Below are 16,936 nucleotides of genomic sequence, written 5' to 3' on the forward strand. Positions count from 1 at the left end.
TCTGATTGGACTGTTGGAACAAACAAAGAAACAAACAAACAGTCCACATGTTTATTAAAACTGTAAACTTCCAAATAAGGTCGGCAGTGTTGCTGGTTTGGGGTGGGGCTTGTAGCCGATTCGCTCGTTGATAAGTTCTGCCCTCGACGCTGTGGCTGATGTGGCCGACGCAGAGGCTCCGCCCCCAATGATGTCAACACTGATGACGGATGCCCGGTCCACACCACCTCCTGACTCCGCCTCCTCCCGCTGACGCTTCCTGGCCTGAAAAAAGAAATTTACGATCAGCTGATCGATCAGAACGCATTATTGACAAACTGATTTCAGATTTAAATAAAGTTCTGTCAGAACGATCAGTTTGTTAGAAAGACTGTAAGAGAGGTACAGGTAGTCTACACGCAAAATACAGGTAGTCTACATGTAATCTACACGTAATCTACAAGTAGTCTACATGTAATCTACAGGTAGTCTACAGGTGTTCTACAGGTAACAGTTCCTGGTGTGTGTTCTCCAGTTGAATCAGTGGTTCCAACCTCTAGCTCCTTCTTGACACTCTCAAACTCTTCGGTGTCGTCGATCTTCAGCTCCAGACGAGTCGGTTTCCTCCTCAGCATCCTGGTTCTTTGGTTCTTACCTGCAGACCAACAGCAGCTCCAATCAAACCAAACACTGAAGGTTCCTGAAACGAAACAAACACTTTCACTTCACGTATGTTGAACTGCACATATATGTCAGGAGAATGTGCTTCCTGCTGTGTGTCAATACAAACAGGTTTTAGATCAACTTTATTGATACTCTAAATGTCAAACAGCAGAAGAAGCAGAAAAAAATATGATGCAAGGGTTTCAGAGAGAACAGACACGTATGGCCTGAAGAATTTACATGTATGGCAGATAAAGTGTCAGAATGTTTCTGAGGGAAGCCATTATTCATTAGTCTGGAATATTTAAACAATAAACACCAATAATGGAGTTTATTAAATATCATTATTTTGTAATGGAATATTTAAACAATAAATACCAATGTAAAGGCTAACAGTACTACAGTTACAGTATTAAAGTACTACAATACTAGGGTTAGGGTTAGATGCTAAGCTAACGGCTAACAGCAGACTGATGCTAAGCTAACAGGTAACGGTAAATTCGGTGAGTTTAACCGGAAACAGAGTTCGTTAGCCGTCAGAGCGCTGAGCTGCAGCCTTACCTGACAGGTGAGTTAATCGCAGGTTCAAGTGTATTTATTAGTTATTTTTATTGTTTTGTTTGCAGATTTTTCCTCCACTGCTGCTGGCAACGCCGGAACTGCACTGTATGACCCGGAAGCGGAGCACCTTCTACATCCGGGTCCAGAGCTGTATTCGCTCCGTTCGTTTATCGGTGAGTTTGTCCGTTTCTGTGGATATAAATCGGTCTGGAGCTTCTACTGGGGGCGTTAGCGGCCCGAATCACACCTGCACAGGTGTATCTACTCAGGTCTTTCCGTGTGAAGCAGATTGACGTGACAACGGGTCTCGATTGAAGCTATTACGATGCTAATGCTAATGCTAGCTGCGCGTGCTCAGTAGTTTTCCGCTTTAATTTAAAAATAGATTTAGAAAAATCAGTGAATGAACCAGAGTTCTGATAGGAAGTAATTTCATCTGATCGGTTTATTTATGATTCTTTATCATTTTCTGACAGAATTATTCTTATTTAACCCCAAACAATAACCCCTAACCCTTCCCAACCCCAACAGTAATCCTAACTACCTAAACCTACCTAACCCCTTTAACAGGCAGGGGACACCCTGGACAGGTCACCAGTCTGTCACAGGGCTACATATACAGACACACAATCACACTCACATTCACACCTACGGACAATTTAGAGTAACCAATTAACCTCAGCATGTTTTTGGACTGTGGGAGGAAGCCGGAGTACCCGGAGAAAACCCACGCATGCACAGGGAGAACATGCAAACTCCATGCAGAAAGATCCCAGGCCCAGGCTGAACTATATCCAGTAAAATCTAACATTTCTACAAACGTCACAGCTTCAGAACATTAAAACATGTTAAAAAATGAAAAGGGTTTATATTAAACAAGACAGAGCAAGAAGGAGATATTTAATACATTTAATACGACATATTATTAACTATTGTTGTTCTAACGGCAGAAAAAGTCAAAAACATGTAAAAGATAAAGAATAGAATGAAAGCGATGTGAAGTGATTGTCAGAGTTTCTGTAAATCCTCTTTTTATTTATTTGTAACTTCATAAATCAAAGCATTTCTGTGTTTGGGATATTGTTATTATTTTCATCATCTGTATTATCATTATCACTGAAGGGAACAGAAAGTAAATATTAAAGAAAAACACAATTTAAGCAGAAACTTCAGTTTGATTATATCCGAGATGTCTGATGATGGAAGTCTGTACTGGAACCACTCCTCCCAGTTTGACTGCTGCTGTTCCTGTCCAGCAGGAGGAGAAGGCTAACCCTCAGCTGAGATGTCGGACGAGGAGGACGCGGCTCCGGCCGTGAAGAAGACTCGTGTTTTCTACGGCAGCCTGGAGGAGAAGGAGCGTGAGCGTCTGAGAGGCGAGGCGGCGAGCAGCACGATGGCAAGCAGTGAGGCAGTGAAAGCTGGAATAGAAGCAGGAAACATCAACATCTCATCGGGTGGGTCACATGGTCTCTGATCAGCTGATGGGACTCTGTTTCTCATGATGCTCTGATGGGACTCTGTTTCTCATGATGCTCTGATGGGACTCTGTTTCTCATGATGCTCTGATGGGACTCTGTTTCTCATGATGCTCTGATGGGACTCTGTTTCTCATGATGCTCTGATGGGACTCTGTTTCTCATGATGCTCTGATGGGACTCTGTTTCTCATGATGTCTTGCAGGGGAAACCCTGGAGATGGAGGACCGTGTCAGTGAGCGGCAGCAGGAGGCGCTCGCTGAGTTCGAGCGGCGGCGGCGAGCGCGGCAGATCACTGTATCCACCGACGACGCCGAGGTGAAGGCGGGCCTTCGAGCGCTCGGAGAGCCAATCACGCTGTTCGGAGAGGGACCAGCTGACCGCCGGGAGAGGTGGGACAAACTGTAGAGCTTTCACTTTGACTATTTAAAGTGCAGAAGGTGAAGAAACACTCTGATTAAAACATTCCATGAGCAGAGATCCCTAAAACCTGAGTCTGCTTTTATAAAACATGCTGTGATGCAGCAGGGAATCAATCCGTTAGCAATGATGAAGCCTCAGTGTCTTCAAGAACCATAAAGAAAAGTCATGTTCTGCTGAATGTGAGGAGGAGTTACTGTAGTTCATATCAGAATATCTTCCTGAGAGAGAGAGTTCTTATTGTTAGTTGTTGTTGTTGTGTTTGTATTCAGACTGCGCAGCGTTCTGTCCGTCGTTGGCCCTGATGCTCTGAAGAAGTCCAGGAAGGACGAAGAGAGAGCCAAGAGATCCCAGGATGAGGTCAGCACATCCAGAGACATCTAGGATCAGTTAGAAATATGAAATATCCAATGATCTGATCAGATCAGTGATCTATCTACCAGCAGAGTAAACAGACCAAACGTTAAAAACAGATTTAAACATATTTATTACTACATCACAGGCTGAATACATGCAGGTTTCCATGGCAACATTCTGTTGTCCTGCTGTAGCTTTGTTCAGTGGATTGAACAGGTTCACAGATAAAACCTGAGTCTGAATGATCAGGAGAAGATCTGGAAAAACCCTGACCGATAGATGAACCATCGGTTACCATGGTGACAGATGGAGTGTTTCACATTAAAACCCAACACACCTGCTCACACCTTACTTTGACTTTGTATGAAACCCTAACCCTCTTTCTGCTGTCAGTCTTCTCTGACCAACCACAGATTAACGTTTCCTCTCTGACCAATCACAGTGCCAGCAGACATGGTACCATGAAGGCTCCGCCTCCCTGAAGGATGCTCGGCTCTGGTTGGCCAAATACTCCCTTCCACGGTGAGTCATCGACAGACTGACCTGTCAGAGAGTCCTGTCTAACCCTAACCCTAACCCTACCAATCAGGATGCCCTCAGCCTGCAGAACCAATCAGTTGCTTTGATTTTCCAGCAATGATTGATTTTAAATTCTGTTAAAACATCTGCTACCTTGGAGCTGCTGCAGTCTGATGATGTTCTTCTGTGTTCCTGTCTGTGAACAGTCACCTTCAGTAGCTGGCCATTCGTTGTGACCAATCAGATAGAGCTGTGGGCGGGACTTTCCTGACCACAGACTGATGCAGAAGAGGCCGATATTCAGTGATAGTCGCCAATAACGATACCGATAATCATGAAATGAGGAATATTGGCCTCAATTGTCAGCCTGGCCCATTGATACCTGCCATCCCACAATAAGCTGCACCATACCAGAGATGAGCTAGCTGGAGTTAGCATAGAGACAGGACAGGGGCCATGTGGTGTGGTGTTTGTCGGGGATAGTTTTGATTAATCATTGGAGCTTTATCTAGGGTAGAAGGGCTTTATTCAGATATCTGGGGTAGAAGGGCTTTATTTAGATATCTGGGGGGTTCATGTCCAGGATCAGATGCTAGCCTGTGCACAGCTAGATATGTGGGTTTGCTAAAGACTCTAACATTAGGTTAGGGTTAAGGTTGGTTTATTGGTTAGGGTGTGTTGGTTAGTGTTAGGGTTTGGTTTCGGGTTTATTCTTCCCACCAGTGGACCTGACTGGACCCCAGAAGCTCTGCTGGGTTCAGCTGCAGTACCAAGACAGAACACAGAAATGGTCGTAATCTTTACATCTGCTGTTGTGATCCAGTAAAATATAAAATGGCTGTTGTACAAGAGAACATGTTTTAGATCCGGTGTTTTAGCTCGTCTTTTGGATACATGTTAGGTTCTTAAATATCTATTCCTGTGAAAAATAATTGTGAATTAAGAAATAATGTGTAATGTCCAGTGAATCAGCTCCCTTCTGTTCATCTTTAGTGGGCCAAACCACTAAAAGCTCCTGGGGGTAAAATGGATGCTCACACTGACTGTCAAATCCGGTTAATTAAATGTATTGTACTAAAGCTGATTGGCTGTCAGCCAACTGAGGCCTAGGTAATGCCATCCAGAGGAACTATTTGGTTCCACAGTGTGGTCCTGAGTAGCCTGTGGATGAATACTGTCATTTGAGTTTGTCTTGGTGAGAAAGAAGAAAGTTACAGCTCGTCGTCCAGGACTTTGTCTCTAAGAGATGTTTGAAGTTTGAGTAACTGAATATACCTTGGTGTCATCTGCTCAGCAGTCAGAGGTTGTACTCAATGTGTCATTGAAACAGTCAATCAAAAAAGTGTGGTAAATGATTTAACTGGTTAAAATGTGTTTGTATGTTAATGATGAGCTGTAATTCCTGGTTGTTCCAGCAGGGGGAGCCTCTCCCTGTTTAATACTGTAGAGACCGACCAGAGGAGGCATCACTCAGACTACAGCTCAAGCAGAGAGGACTGTGGGAGCCTGCAGTCTGCAGAAAAAAAGTCCTAGAGGAAACACTGAACCTTTTGTAGGTTCCAGTAGAATGTCACGTTCTATGCGTGTATTAGTCTCGATCGATTTTCCCGCTGAGAGCGCAGAGATAAACCGCTGAGTGATATCTTTCCTATTGTTTTCCGATGAATTAAGCTCCGGTTGTTTGACGTGGATGTTGTGGATGTTCTTGTTGGTTGAAGTGGATGCTGAACGGCGAGCCAGGTTCCAGTGAGCTTCGTAAAGTAGAGGAGTGGATCAGCGTGGAGGCTGTGAGACCTCCACTCTGATTTATTGTGCGGAAAAGGAGAAACTCGTCTCTTCTGAAATCCAGCTAAGACATTTTGAACAACATCAAGTATGATGATCAAGTGGTGATGCTTACTGTTCTGTTGGAATTTGTTCAGAGTTGAATGGGCATTTATGCAACCAGTTAGCAGTTTAATGTTAAATGAAAAGTGTTTCACTAAAACATTGTTCTTGTTAGGTTATGTGTAGATAGATAGAGGGAAGGGATTCATCCAGGACCAACATCAGGTGGTTTTCTGACAGTTTGTAACCCTATGACAGAGCTGGTTCTAACCCTAAGTACTGTCATCCATCTGCTGTTTGTGTCAGAAATCTAAATTTCTCTGCAAACTACCACACAAAGATCCTAACTACCACACAAAGATCCTATCATAATGAAGCCTGTCAGCCTCGACTTTACTTTGGGTGACGTCCTCATGAAGCAGTGATTTGATTTGTGAAGAATTATTTTTCAAAAGGCGTTCTGATGTATGACTCCGCCCACAGCTGAGCCAACTTTAGCTCCATGAAGCAGCATGGAAAATAAATTTGAATGAAAAGGTGCTGATGGACTGTTTCACACAGGAGAATCTCTTTGGTTATTACTCACAAGCTCTTGCTGTGATTGGTCCACCAGGGCGATGAAGCGTCTGGAGGCTGCACGTGCTCAGAAAGATGTTACCGAGGCAACCAGGACGATTCGGCAGCAAGAGTTGCACAAGAGTCTGAGGGTGAGACGACAATTTTACTCTGGACTTCCCAAGTAGAAACATGAAGTAGTCAACACAGCATCACAACAGACAGCACAACATACAGCAATGTAACCATCAATGCATCAGACAGCACAGCTGCCATCAGGGCTGATGTTGGTACAGCTGGTCTGACATTCTGATCCATGATGTTTTGACTAATGATAACTGAATGAAATTATGTTAATTGTTAATTTATGTGTATATAATAGTTTATATAATGTTAATAATAATTAACAATAAAATGAAATGAACATTCTAAATATTGTACAATATAAATAGAATCCTCCTTTATCCCTGTTTATTTATTTCATCAAACTATGAATGAACATCTGGAATTATGGAGAAAACAAAGTGTGAAATAAGTCAGAACACGTTTAATATTTTAGATTCTCTGATTCCTGCTTTGAACACTCTTGTTATTCTCTGGATGAGCTTCATGAGGTAGAACCTGAAATGGTTGGTGTGTTTGGGGTCATTGTCCTGTTGGAGAAGAAATGATGGTCCACCTAACCCTAAACCTGATGGGATGTCATGTCACTGCAGGATGCTGTGGTAGCCATGCCGGTTCAGGCTTATGGGTTGGTTAGGTTGGGTTATCCCCAACAGAGACCATCATCTACCCTCCTCCTCCAGACCATCATACCTCCATGCTTCATGGTGGAACCATGCGTGTAGAGACGATTTATTCACCTTTTCTGGTCTCACAAGGACATGGTGGGTGGAACCAAAGACCTCAGATTTTTGAGGATGAGCAGATACCTGTCCTGCTGCTGGGTTGAGGACCTTCTATGGTTCTGTCCAGCTCTTCTAGAGTAACTGCGTGTTTCCTGGAATCTCCTCCATGAGACTGTGTTGGGAGACACAGCAAACCTTCTGACAATGGCAGGTATTGATGTGTCATCCTGGAGGAGTTGGACTGCTGTGGAACCTCTGTTGGGTCCAGGTATCGCCTCATGCTACCATTACAGTAACACTGACCTCAGCCAAATCCAAACTAGTGAGAAACCATGAGAAAACATGAGGAGGGAGCGCTCAAATATCATATTGTAGTAGCTAACCATGAGCATGGTCCTAGTCGCCGATGCGGGGTTGGATTCCAGCTCACGGTCAATGGTTCTCATTGTTGCACCTGTGGTTAATTTCATGAACACATTTTTTCAGTTATATCTACTGTTACTGCATTAAATTAGAATTTTTTGAATTCGTCCCGAATCTAGTTTGCAGAAACTGGTTAAAGACCAGATCAGTGTCCCAGACGTCTGATTGACTGATGAAGTACTGATATTAAAAACTGTGTTTTATTTTTTCTTCTTCTTCTTCTTCAGAATCTAAACAACTTCTGCAGTCAGATTGGTGACGATCGACCAATCAGCTTCTGCCACTTCAGCCCAAACTCCAAAATGCTGGCCACCGCCTCCTGGTACAAGCCCCACCCACTGCTAGCATTAGCACACGTATATAGTTGTACTTTGTGTGAGAGCAGCTTGCAGGCAGACATAAGATAGCATTAGCTTTAGCGTGAATGAGTGCAGCACAGGTCTGTACTGTGTGTACTTTTAGCCCACTGCTAACATGCTAACTGCCCCTAGGAGTGGTCTGTGTAAGCTGTGGTCCGTCCCAGACTGCAGCCTGATTCGCACACTCAGAGGTAAGCGGAGCTTTACTGTTTTATTTACTTGTTTTCATAAATTATTCACACAATTATTAACACATACAGGTATTCGATTTAGTCACCAACCGTCCCTTATAACTGAGACCATGTCCGTCCCTGCTCTCTGATTGGCTGAAGGACACAACACCAACGTGGGTGCCGTCGTCTTCCGTCCACAGGCCGGAGTCTCTCTCGACCAATCAGACGTCAGCTTGGCCTCGTGTGCTGCTGATGGGTCGGTGAAGCTGTGGAACCTCGAGAGGTAAAAAGGGGGGGGCGAGGAAAGAACAAAACAGAGTATGAGAGAACATGAATCAGCAATAATCATGTCTGTCTGGTTACCATAGCGATGAGCCGGTGGCCGACATCGAGGGTCACAGTGAGCGAGTGTCTCGAGTGTCATGGCATCCTTCTGGAAGATTCCTGGGAACGACCTGGTAAGCCACAGCAAGTAATCAGAGTACTGATACAGTAATCAGAGTCGTGACACCAAGTCTGTGTATTGTAATACTGTGTGTACCGATTCACAGTACTTGTGTGCACTTGTAGCTATGACAACTCTTGGCGTCTGTGGGACCTCGAGGTTCAGGAAGAAATCCTCCATCAGGAAGGTCACAGCAAAGGAGTCCACGACCTGACGTTCCACCAGGACGGTTCCCTGGTGGCGACTGGGTACGTAGTACTGGTAGTACTGGTAGTACTGGGTATGGGTTAGGGTTAGGGTTAGTACAGTTAGTACTAATGTACTGTCTGTAGTACTACTACTGGGTACATATTCAATTCAGTTTAATTTATAGAGCACCAGTTGCAGTCAAATTGTCTCAAGACACTTTCCAGAGCCCATATGAACTACAAGAGCAGAAATAAGGTGACAGTGGTCTTTGAGGTAGATGGGTAGAGGGGGAGGTATGGAGAAGAGGGGGGTGGAGAACAAGGAACATGGATCACACAGTTGGATACATATATGATCAGATAGATGGCCTATCTATCAAAATCTGAGCACAAAGTAGAAGCTAACATGTAAACTGATCCATAGTTTCCTGTTGTGGTGTACAGCTCTGGCATTAAATCTACTACATATATAGCTGGTAGTAAAATTCAAACAGTATGTAGAAGAACAGATCAAGTATAGAGAGGGTGATGCAGAGCAGACTGGTGGAAATGAGCAGCTGGAAGCAGAGGGCTGGAGGAAGGTCAGCAGCAGCATCCCACAGTGGACATGATGGAGACTGGACCAGCTGGTGGAACATCAACCACAGATCTGAAGCATCCAGCTCTGGGACCAGGGACACTCGGAGAAATAGCACAGGGGGAAACAGAGTGAATGTACTGCAATAACGGTATACATATTAAATGTAAAGGTAGATAGAGAAGGGCTCAGTGCATCCAGAGAGGTCCCCCAGCAGCCTATAGGCCTATAGCAGCATGACTAGAGGCAGAACGAAGGGACGTCCAAGAGGAAGACTCCAGCTGACCCCCTCAGGGTCACCCAGTCAGCCCTAACTAGAAGATCAAACAGAGAGGGTGTCTGCCTCCAGAACCCAAACTGGGAGCAGGTTCCACAGGAGAGGAGCTGATAACTGAAGGCTCTGCCTCCCATTCTACTTTTAGAAATTCTAACCAGTTAGTAACTAGTAACCACTAGTTCTGCCAGGATAATAAGGTACTATCAGATCTTTAAGATATGATGGAGATTGGTTATTAAGAGCTTTATATGTCAGAAGAAGGATTTTAAATTCTATTCTAGGTTTAACAGGAAGCCAATGAAGAGAAACCAGTGTAGCAGAGATATGATCTCTCTTGCCATCTCCAGTCAGTACCCTGGCTGTGGCAGCAGCGTTTTGGATCAGCTGTAGATGTTTCAGAGAACTACTGGGACATCCTGATAATAAGGAATTACAATAGTCGAGCCTGCAAGTAACAAATGCATGGACTGGTTTTTCTGCATCACTCTGAGACGGGATGTTCCTGATTTTTACAATATTTCTCAGGTGAAAAAAGGAAGTCCTACAGATGTGTGCGTTAAAGGACATGTCCTGGTCAAAGATAACTCTGACTGTGCTCCTCACAGTAGTACTGAGAGACTAGACCAGTTGATTGTCTTGCCATCCAGAGTAACTATATGCTTTAAAAACAAGTTTCGATGATGTTTGGGGCCAAATACAATGATTTTAGTCTGGTCTATGTTTAGCAGTACCAGTAGTACTCGTATTAGTACTCATACTACTGGGTACGTACTGTCTGTAATACTACTGCTACTGGGTATGTACTCTTTGTACTATTACTGCTAGTGGATACTGGTACTGCAATAACCTGTCTGAATGTAGTAGCTGGCAGTAGATCTAGTTACAGCTACTATAAAACTGCTGGTGTCTCTGTAACCCAACCCCGTGCCACTGAACCAATCATCTTTCTCTCTCTGTGTGGCTGCCCACCTCGGTCATCGTCCAATCAGAGGCCTGGATGCATTTGGCAGAGTGTGGGATCTGCGAACTGGACGCTGCGTCGTTTTCCTGGAAGGACATTTAAAGGAGATCTACACTCTGCACTTCTCCCCTAACGGGTCAGCCAGTTTACTGACATGCTTTTGTTGGTTTCCATGACAGTGGGTTCAACATTTATCAGGTTAGAGGAGACGTCAACATTTATCAGCTTAGAGAAGACAAAATGTATCTACATGAAACTTTTTTTAATAACTTCAACCTTTGACACTGGATTGACATCAAGGTGCTGCACAAATGTTTCAATGTTAAAACTTTGTTGAAATGTTGTTGTTTTTATTGTTTTTCTCTTAGGTATCACCTGGCAACAGGAAGTGGTGACAACACCTGTAAGGTGTGGGAGCTGAGAAACAGGAAGTGCCTCTACACAGTCCCTGCCCACCAAAATCTGCTGTCAGCTGTTCGTTTTCAACGTAAGAAACTAAAAAATGTATCAACAGAACAAAGTTTCCCAACAGTGGAAGAAATTTAAACGTAAGAAACATTGTCTATTGTTGGCGTAAAAATTCTTCGAGAAAATCTTTGACAACCCTAATCCTAACCCTTCTTTTAGTTTCCCTTTGTTTTACCTTCATTGTCTCCTCTGACCTCACTTTGTTGTGTGTAGCCACAGACGGTCACTTCCTGTTGACTGGAGCCTATGACAACACAGCAAAAGTTTGGAGTCACCCAGGCTGGACGCCGCTAAAGACGCTGGCCGGACACGAGGGGAAGGTACGGACAGATTGGTCTGCTGGAACGCTGCGTTCTCATTGGTCTGTTGAACACCATCTTTGATACCTGCCTGCTTTTGTTTCCAGGTGATGGGTGTTGATGTGTCCCCTGACGGAAAGCTGATTGCCACGAGCTCCTACGACCGAACCTTTAAACTCTGGCTGTCCGAGTGACATTATCCAAGTAAAACCGTAACTTTTGTCTGTTTTTGAATAAAGTTCAGATTTCAGTATTTTTCTGTCTGTTGTAGTTTCTTTATTGTTTACAGAAAGTTACAAATAAACAGGTTGTGATTGCTGTTTTGGAAGTAACCAAAGAAATAACTGACCATTCCTGAGAAAACTTATCATAGGCAGCAGCAGCAGCACAACTAACCCTAACCCATGGATCACTAAGGGCACATTAAAATCTGTCTTATAACATACCAGAAAGAGGAATCATTATGCAGAATTGATCATAAACGCATCACAGGGTGATTCCAAGAGTAATTTGAAGAGAGGCCAAGAAACTTGTGTGTTGCCGGACCGTGATAGTCAAAATACAAGCAATGTCACCAGAAATAACGGTCTTGCTGACAAATTCAATGACTACTTTGTCTCCATTGGTAGTAACATATCCAGTAAAATCAGTCAGCCTCAGGATGCCTCTTTTAAAGACTATCAGGTAGGCAGGCAGGCAACTAGCTTGGCTCCTTCTTCCTGAATCCAACTGACTGTGATGAAGTCTATAATCGTAATCGTGAAGAGTTCAAACTCAGCTGGAACAGATGGGATTTCTACCAAAATTCTGAAAACCCTCTCCAATATAATTACTTCTGGAAAGAGAAGTCTACAACAAACTACTCACAAGCTATCTTGACAAGCATTGTCCCATCCCAGTATGGATTCAGAAAGGAAAATATGGCAGAACTTGACCGATAAAATCCATGATGCAATTGACAAAGACGACTATGGTATTGGCATTTTTCTTTAATGACCATAAATCATCATACAAACCTGTCAATCATGGAGTTCCCCAGGGTTAGGGTTAGCCCTTCGCCCCCTGTACATAAATGACTTTGCTAATTCCTCATCCATACATATTATTTGCCCATGATACAAACTTGTTTTCTTTCTAACCCTAACCCAAAATACACTTGAACAAATCGTAGTGAGTTAGTGAAAACAGACACATGGTTTAAATGTGACAAACTCTAAATATCAATAAAACAAATTACATCGTGTTCCACTCAGTGACATCAGAGACACAAGACATTAAACAAATTTGCCCTAAAATTAACAGAAAAAATATTGAAAGAGTCGGCTCCATGAAAAAATTAAGCCTGGGGATCTACATTGATGAGTTCCTTCATTTTCCTTCAACTGTCTTCAATTCGACTGGGATTCCCCACACTCTGTCGATTACTTTTACTCCTTCCAATCCCAGCCGATGACGCCGCCATCTCCTCCAACGCTCAACCAACCAAGATCAAAACTCGCCGGTCAAGTGCTAATAATTCAAAAAACTCACCTCTCGGACGAGCTGCATTAACGGCTGCTTGGTTCAAACGGCTGCGTCGTTCAAAATTCTTCTTCTTCTCGTTTCACGGCGGTTGGCATCCGGTGCATTACCGCCGCCTACTGGTCCGGAGTGTGGACCACACGGTAGACTAACGGACGTTTCTGGCATTAAACAGCGTGACAGCCGAGTTTAAAGGTGCTTTGCTTGTGCTGAAGCTGTCTCCATGACTAGTGTGTACATCTGTTTCTATCAAAAGCATTTCTTTGGTGTCCAGCTACTTGAATGAAGCTGCTGTTTTCCTGTCCCTGTAGATTGAGTCTCTTTAAATACACATCGCTTACAGTCATCTACTAACTGCTGGGATGGCCGAGTGGTCTAAGGTGCTGCATTGGTGTTACAGTGAATGCTCGTTCAAATCTCACTTTTGACAGAATTTTTTATTTTATTTTATAATATTAATAACAGTCTAATCGTCATGTGCAAAGTCAAGTCATTTTACTTGACATCCGCTATTTGCGCTATGTTCCCCAAAGCATGTGTTTTGGACTTAAAATGTGTGTGTGTGCGCCATATGACAGAGCAGCTGTAATTTAAGTTCATAACTCTGGAATGCTGACAGGTAGAGAGATGAAATTTTTTCTGTGTGTCTGTTGGAGCTCTATCTTGCTCCCTGCATCGGGTCCGACGGCACTTTCCATGTACAAGTTGCTGAAGTGAATAAAAATCCTTTCATTTGCTCAAAAGGTGTGATTTATGGTATTTATGTCTGCATAACTTTGGACAGGAATGTCACTGGAGGATGGTTCACATCAGAGCCCTAGAGATAGTCAGAGTTGCGACACTCCTGCTCTGGCAGCGGGGGGGTCACGTGGTTCATGTAAGCCTGAATAGTTCCAAACAGGCAGCGCTGTCATTTCCTTCTATGGGACTGAGAGCGGCGATTTCACGGTAAAAAAGGAATAAAATCACACCTCCAAGTACTTGTTTGATTATTAATTCATTGGAGTATGTATGTAAATGTCAGTTTTACATTTTGAGCCATAAGGTGACATATTAAAGACACTTTGGGGGTTTTGGAGGAAATGTTTCACATTCGTGTTAGCATGGAAAATCGACTTTTACACAGAAATGTAAGATGATTGAAGATGTTAATTTTGCCCAGCTGGATTATTGTATTTCCAGACAATGTCTATATTTCTCTGATTCACTTACCCGTAGTCTGGGAGTTATTGAAAAGCAGAGTAACAACAGTCCATTCAGCAGATAGTGTCCAGGCAGGAGTTGACTCACTATAACCATTTTAAGACATGCACAAAATATATATTCAAGAATAACAACTCATTATGCTTTGATGAATGAAATAGTATGTTTTATTGACAATGGGAGAAACAATGAGGGTCTTCAGTGAGAGCTCTCGGGATACTGGTGGATAGATAGATAGATACGATAGATATTAATAAATACATTTGTTATGTAGCAATATTGCCTTATTAAACGTTAATTTAATAAGTCTGCACTCGTTGATAGTTTATTACCGTAATCGGGGCACCACCCGGAGTTGAATCTACCGGGAAATTATTAATCAATCTTAATAAAATATTATTAATGGATTGAAAAATTTGATTAGTTAGTCAGTCTAATATCTGAATGTCGAGAATCCTCGAAAAACATTGACCCAGTCAACACACATGAACGTAAAAGAGACTGTAATTTTGGTCTACATGAAAGATATTTATTAACCAATATAATGATAAACACAGGAATTAATACAGTGACAAATATGGAATGAATAAATGCTGTGGGTGTATGTGTGTGGTGTAGGTGCGGGTGTGTGTGTGTGTGTGTGTAGATTATTTATGTTTGCATTTCTAATCTGAGATTATGGCACTGAGTAATCAGACCGTGAAAAACAATATCGAGGAGTTTAACAATTTAGAATATGAACGACGGTAAGTGATCAAACGGAGTGATTAATATTAAATCAAGCTATTATTTTTGACATCAACCATTAGTTTAGATCACACGTCAGCTGGTCTTACTTTGCGTTGGAGAAGAGGGATCACACGAAGCTCAGAGACTGGGACGGGTTGCTGTGGCAACGGCCCTCGTTGAGTTTGTAGCGGTACTACGTTATGATTTACTGCTCTCGTTATCAATAATTGGGGCACCACCCTAGATCTCTAGGGAAATAATTAATTTTAATAAAAAATTAATATTCATAAAAATTTTGATCAATCTCATATCAAAAAGTCTTGAATCCTCGTTTAAATTGACCACATTCTACACAAAGAAACACAAGACTGTAATTTGGTCTATAATGAGGTATTTATTAACTATTCTATGAAAATAATGACAAGTGAACTATATACAATGTAGATATGGTGTGTGTGTGTGCGTGTGTGGAATGTGGGAGTGTGTGTGTGATGTGTGCATGTGTGAGGGATGTGGAAGTGTGTGTGAGAGAGAAGGAAATATGGTGAGGATTAGCCAGAGCTAACCTGACGAGGTAATCGGTAATTTGGATTAAGAATTCTAATGATTTGTAAGAGAATAAATTGATTAAATGAATTAATTGACCAAGCTGTTAGTACATCACCCATAGAATGGGTTCTTCAGATTAAAACGAATAACGAGCAAAATGTCTCCTTAAGTTACAAAAATGTTAAAAGATAAATAGTTAACAAACTTAGATGGTGAGGGAATTTCAAAGATAGGAAAAAAACGCACTTTAGATAGAGAAAAATGAGAGAGACTTTGGTGGGCCGCTCAGGGCCAGATGAGGAAGAGAGGGTAAGGTACGTAAGAGGCAAGAGAGAAGAGTCGGTAGAGAGGGTAAAATGTGGGCTACGGCTGACTTTATCTGTGGGTCCAGCTAAGGGGAGGACCTGGGCGGAGAGAGAGAACTTTTAGGTGTGAGTCTGGTGGAATTTGGAATCTCTTTGTTCTCACAAAGTAAGAAGAAAGAGGAGTCCAGAATGGATTAAAATATGATATTAAACGCGCAAAACACGATCTGTCTATCCCACCATATTCAGTTGTGTGAAAGTGAAATGTGTAGATTAATACATATGTTCATATGATGTGAATCATTTCATTCATAACTATATGTTTATGTTTATGACATTAAAAATATGTATCACAGTGAAAATATAACAACAAGTCAGAGATTTGGTAACAGGTAAATACAATGGTCATCATTCAACCTAAATGGAGAGGAAATTCAGAGATTAATAAGGGAATTCAGTCCAAAATCCTGTGGGAGAGGTCAATTAACCAGGCATTTCCATATCTAGGCTTCTGTCAAAGATATTAACGTCAATTTTGGATATGATGTACAACATAATCTCAGTATAACTTTGGTAATCAGGAAAGAACAAAATAATTTTAGAAATATGAACTTTGAAGTAATTAGTCTCTTCAGTTAAAGAGTGTGTCTCTCTCTGTTCCAGCCTCCTGCCATAAAGTTTTACGACTTGTTATCTGATCTGTGGAATGCAGAGACGTCTCCGGCTGAGGGTCTCCTAAAGCTGAAAAGGGATTTTAGCATGAAAGTTCATTAAACAAACATCCATAGCATATAATGAAGTCATTGTCTTTAAAAAGAAGAAGTTATTCCAGGGGTTTAAATGTTCCAGGAGCTCCATCCTTCTGTGAATGAAAACCTACAGAAATACAAAATGTCTCAATCCTCCTAATAGAGATGGGTGTTGGTCAGTGCTGGAGAGGGAGAGCTTATCTGAGTTTTGATCAGCTCAGGATTCCGGGCCTTTGCAGTCTTGCTACAAGTTCGGAGTCGGCTCGGGAGCTGCGCTGTTTGGCTGCTATGGCAAACGCTTCGTCGTCGTGTCCTAGGGGTCTGGCTTGACCCGGTTCGTCTGGTGGTCCAGCTGGCGGTGGCGAGGACTGAAACAGCCGGCGTCCTTCTGGGTTGATTTTGTCAAAAATAATTATTTGGAGGCTGAAGGCTCACGTTCTATTTCTGCCGGTCAGGTATAGGTGAGGGCCGAACAGACTGGAACTCTTCAGCGGGGAATGATA

At 42.6% G+C, this 16,936-nt stretch overlaps 2 protein-coding genes across 3 annotated transcripts; one reads left to right on the top strand and one right to left on the bottom strand.

Annotated features, from left to right (window-relative positions):
* Positions 1-37: 37 nt before the first annotated feature.
* On the bottom strand, positions 38-1,328 carry LOC110966221 (cell division cycle 26 homolog). Its single transcript, XM_022215516.2, has 3 exons — positions 1,204-1,328; positions 534-679; positions 38-264 (listed from the first exon to the last, which is right to left on the bottom strand). Exons 2-3 carry the CDS (start codon positions 612-614, stop codon positions 55-57), a joined length of 291 nt encoding a protein of 96 aa, XP_022071208.1. The 5' UTR covers positions 615-679; positions 1,204-1,328; the 3' UTR covers positions 38-54.
* Positions 1,261-11,630, top strand: LOC127530788 (U4/U6 small nuclear ribonucleoprotein Prp4-like). Of its 2 annotated transcripts, none has more exons than XM_051938253.1 (15): positions 1,261-1,376; positions 2,460-2,660; positions 2,887-3,073; positions 3,374-3,461; positions 3,901-3,980; positions 6,418-6,511; positions 7,858-7,952; positions 8,122-8,180; positions 8,322-8,445; positions 8,531-8,620; positions 8,733-8,855; positions 10,639-10,746; positions 10,979-11,097; positions 11,292-11,398; positions 11,485-11,630. In XM_051938253.1, exons 2-15 carry the CDS (start codon positions 2,489-2,491, stop codon positions 11,569-11,571), a joined length of 1,533 nt encoding a protein of 510 aa, XP_051794213.1. In that variant the 5' UTR covers positions 1,261-1,376; positions 2,460-2,488; the 3' UTR covers positions 11,572-11,630. The 2 variants fall into 2 exon arrangements, with proteins under 2 accessions (XP_051794213.1, XP_051794212.1); XM_051938252.1 differs by having other exon boundaries at positions 1,264-1,376; positions 2,463-2,660.
* The last annotated feature ends 5,306 nt before the right edge of the window (positions 11,631-16,936 follow it).

The sequence above is a fragment of the Acanthochromis polyacanthus genome, chromosome 18 (genome assembly GCF_021347895.1).
Source record: "Acanthochromis polyacanthus isolate Apoly-LR-REF ecotype Palm Island chromosome 18, KAUST_Apoly_ChrSc, whole genome shotgun sequence".
Taxonomy (NCBI): Eukaryota; Metazoa; Chordata; class Actinopteri; family Pomacentridae; genus Acanthochromis; species Acanthochromis polyacanthus.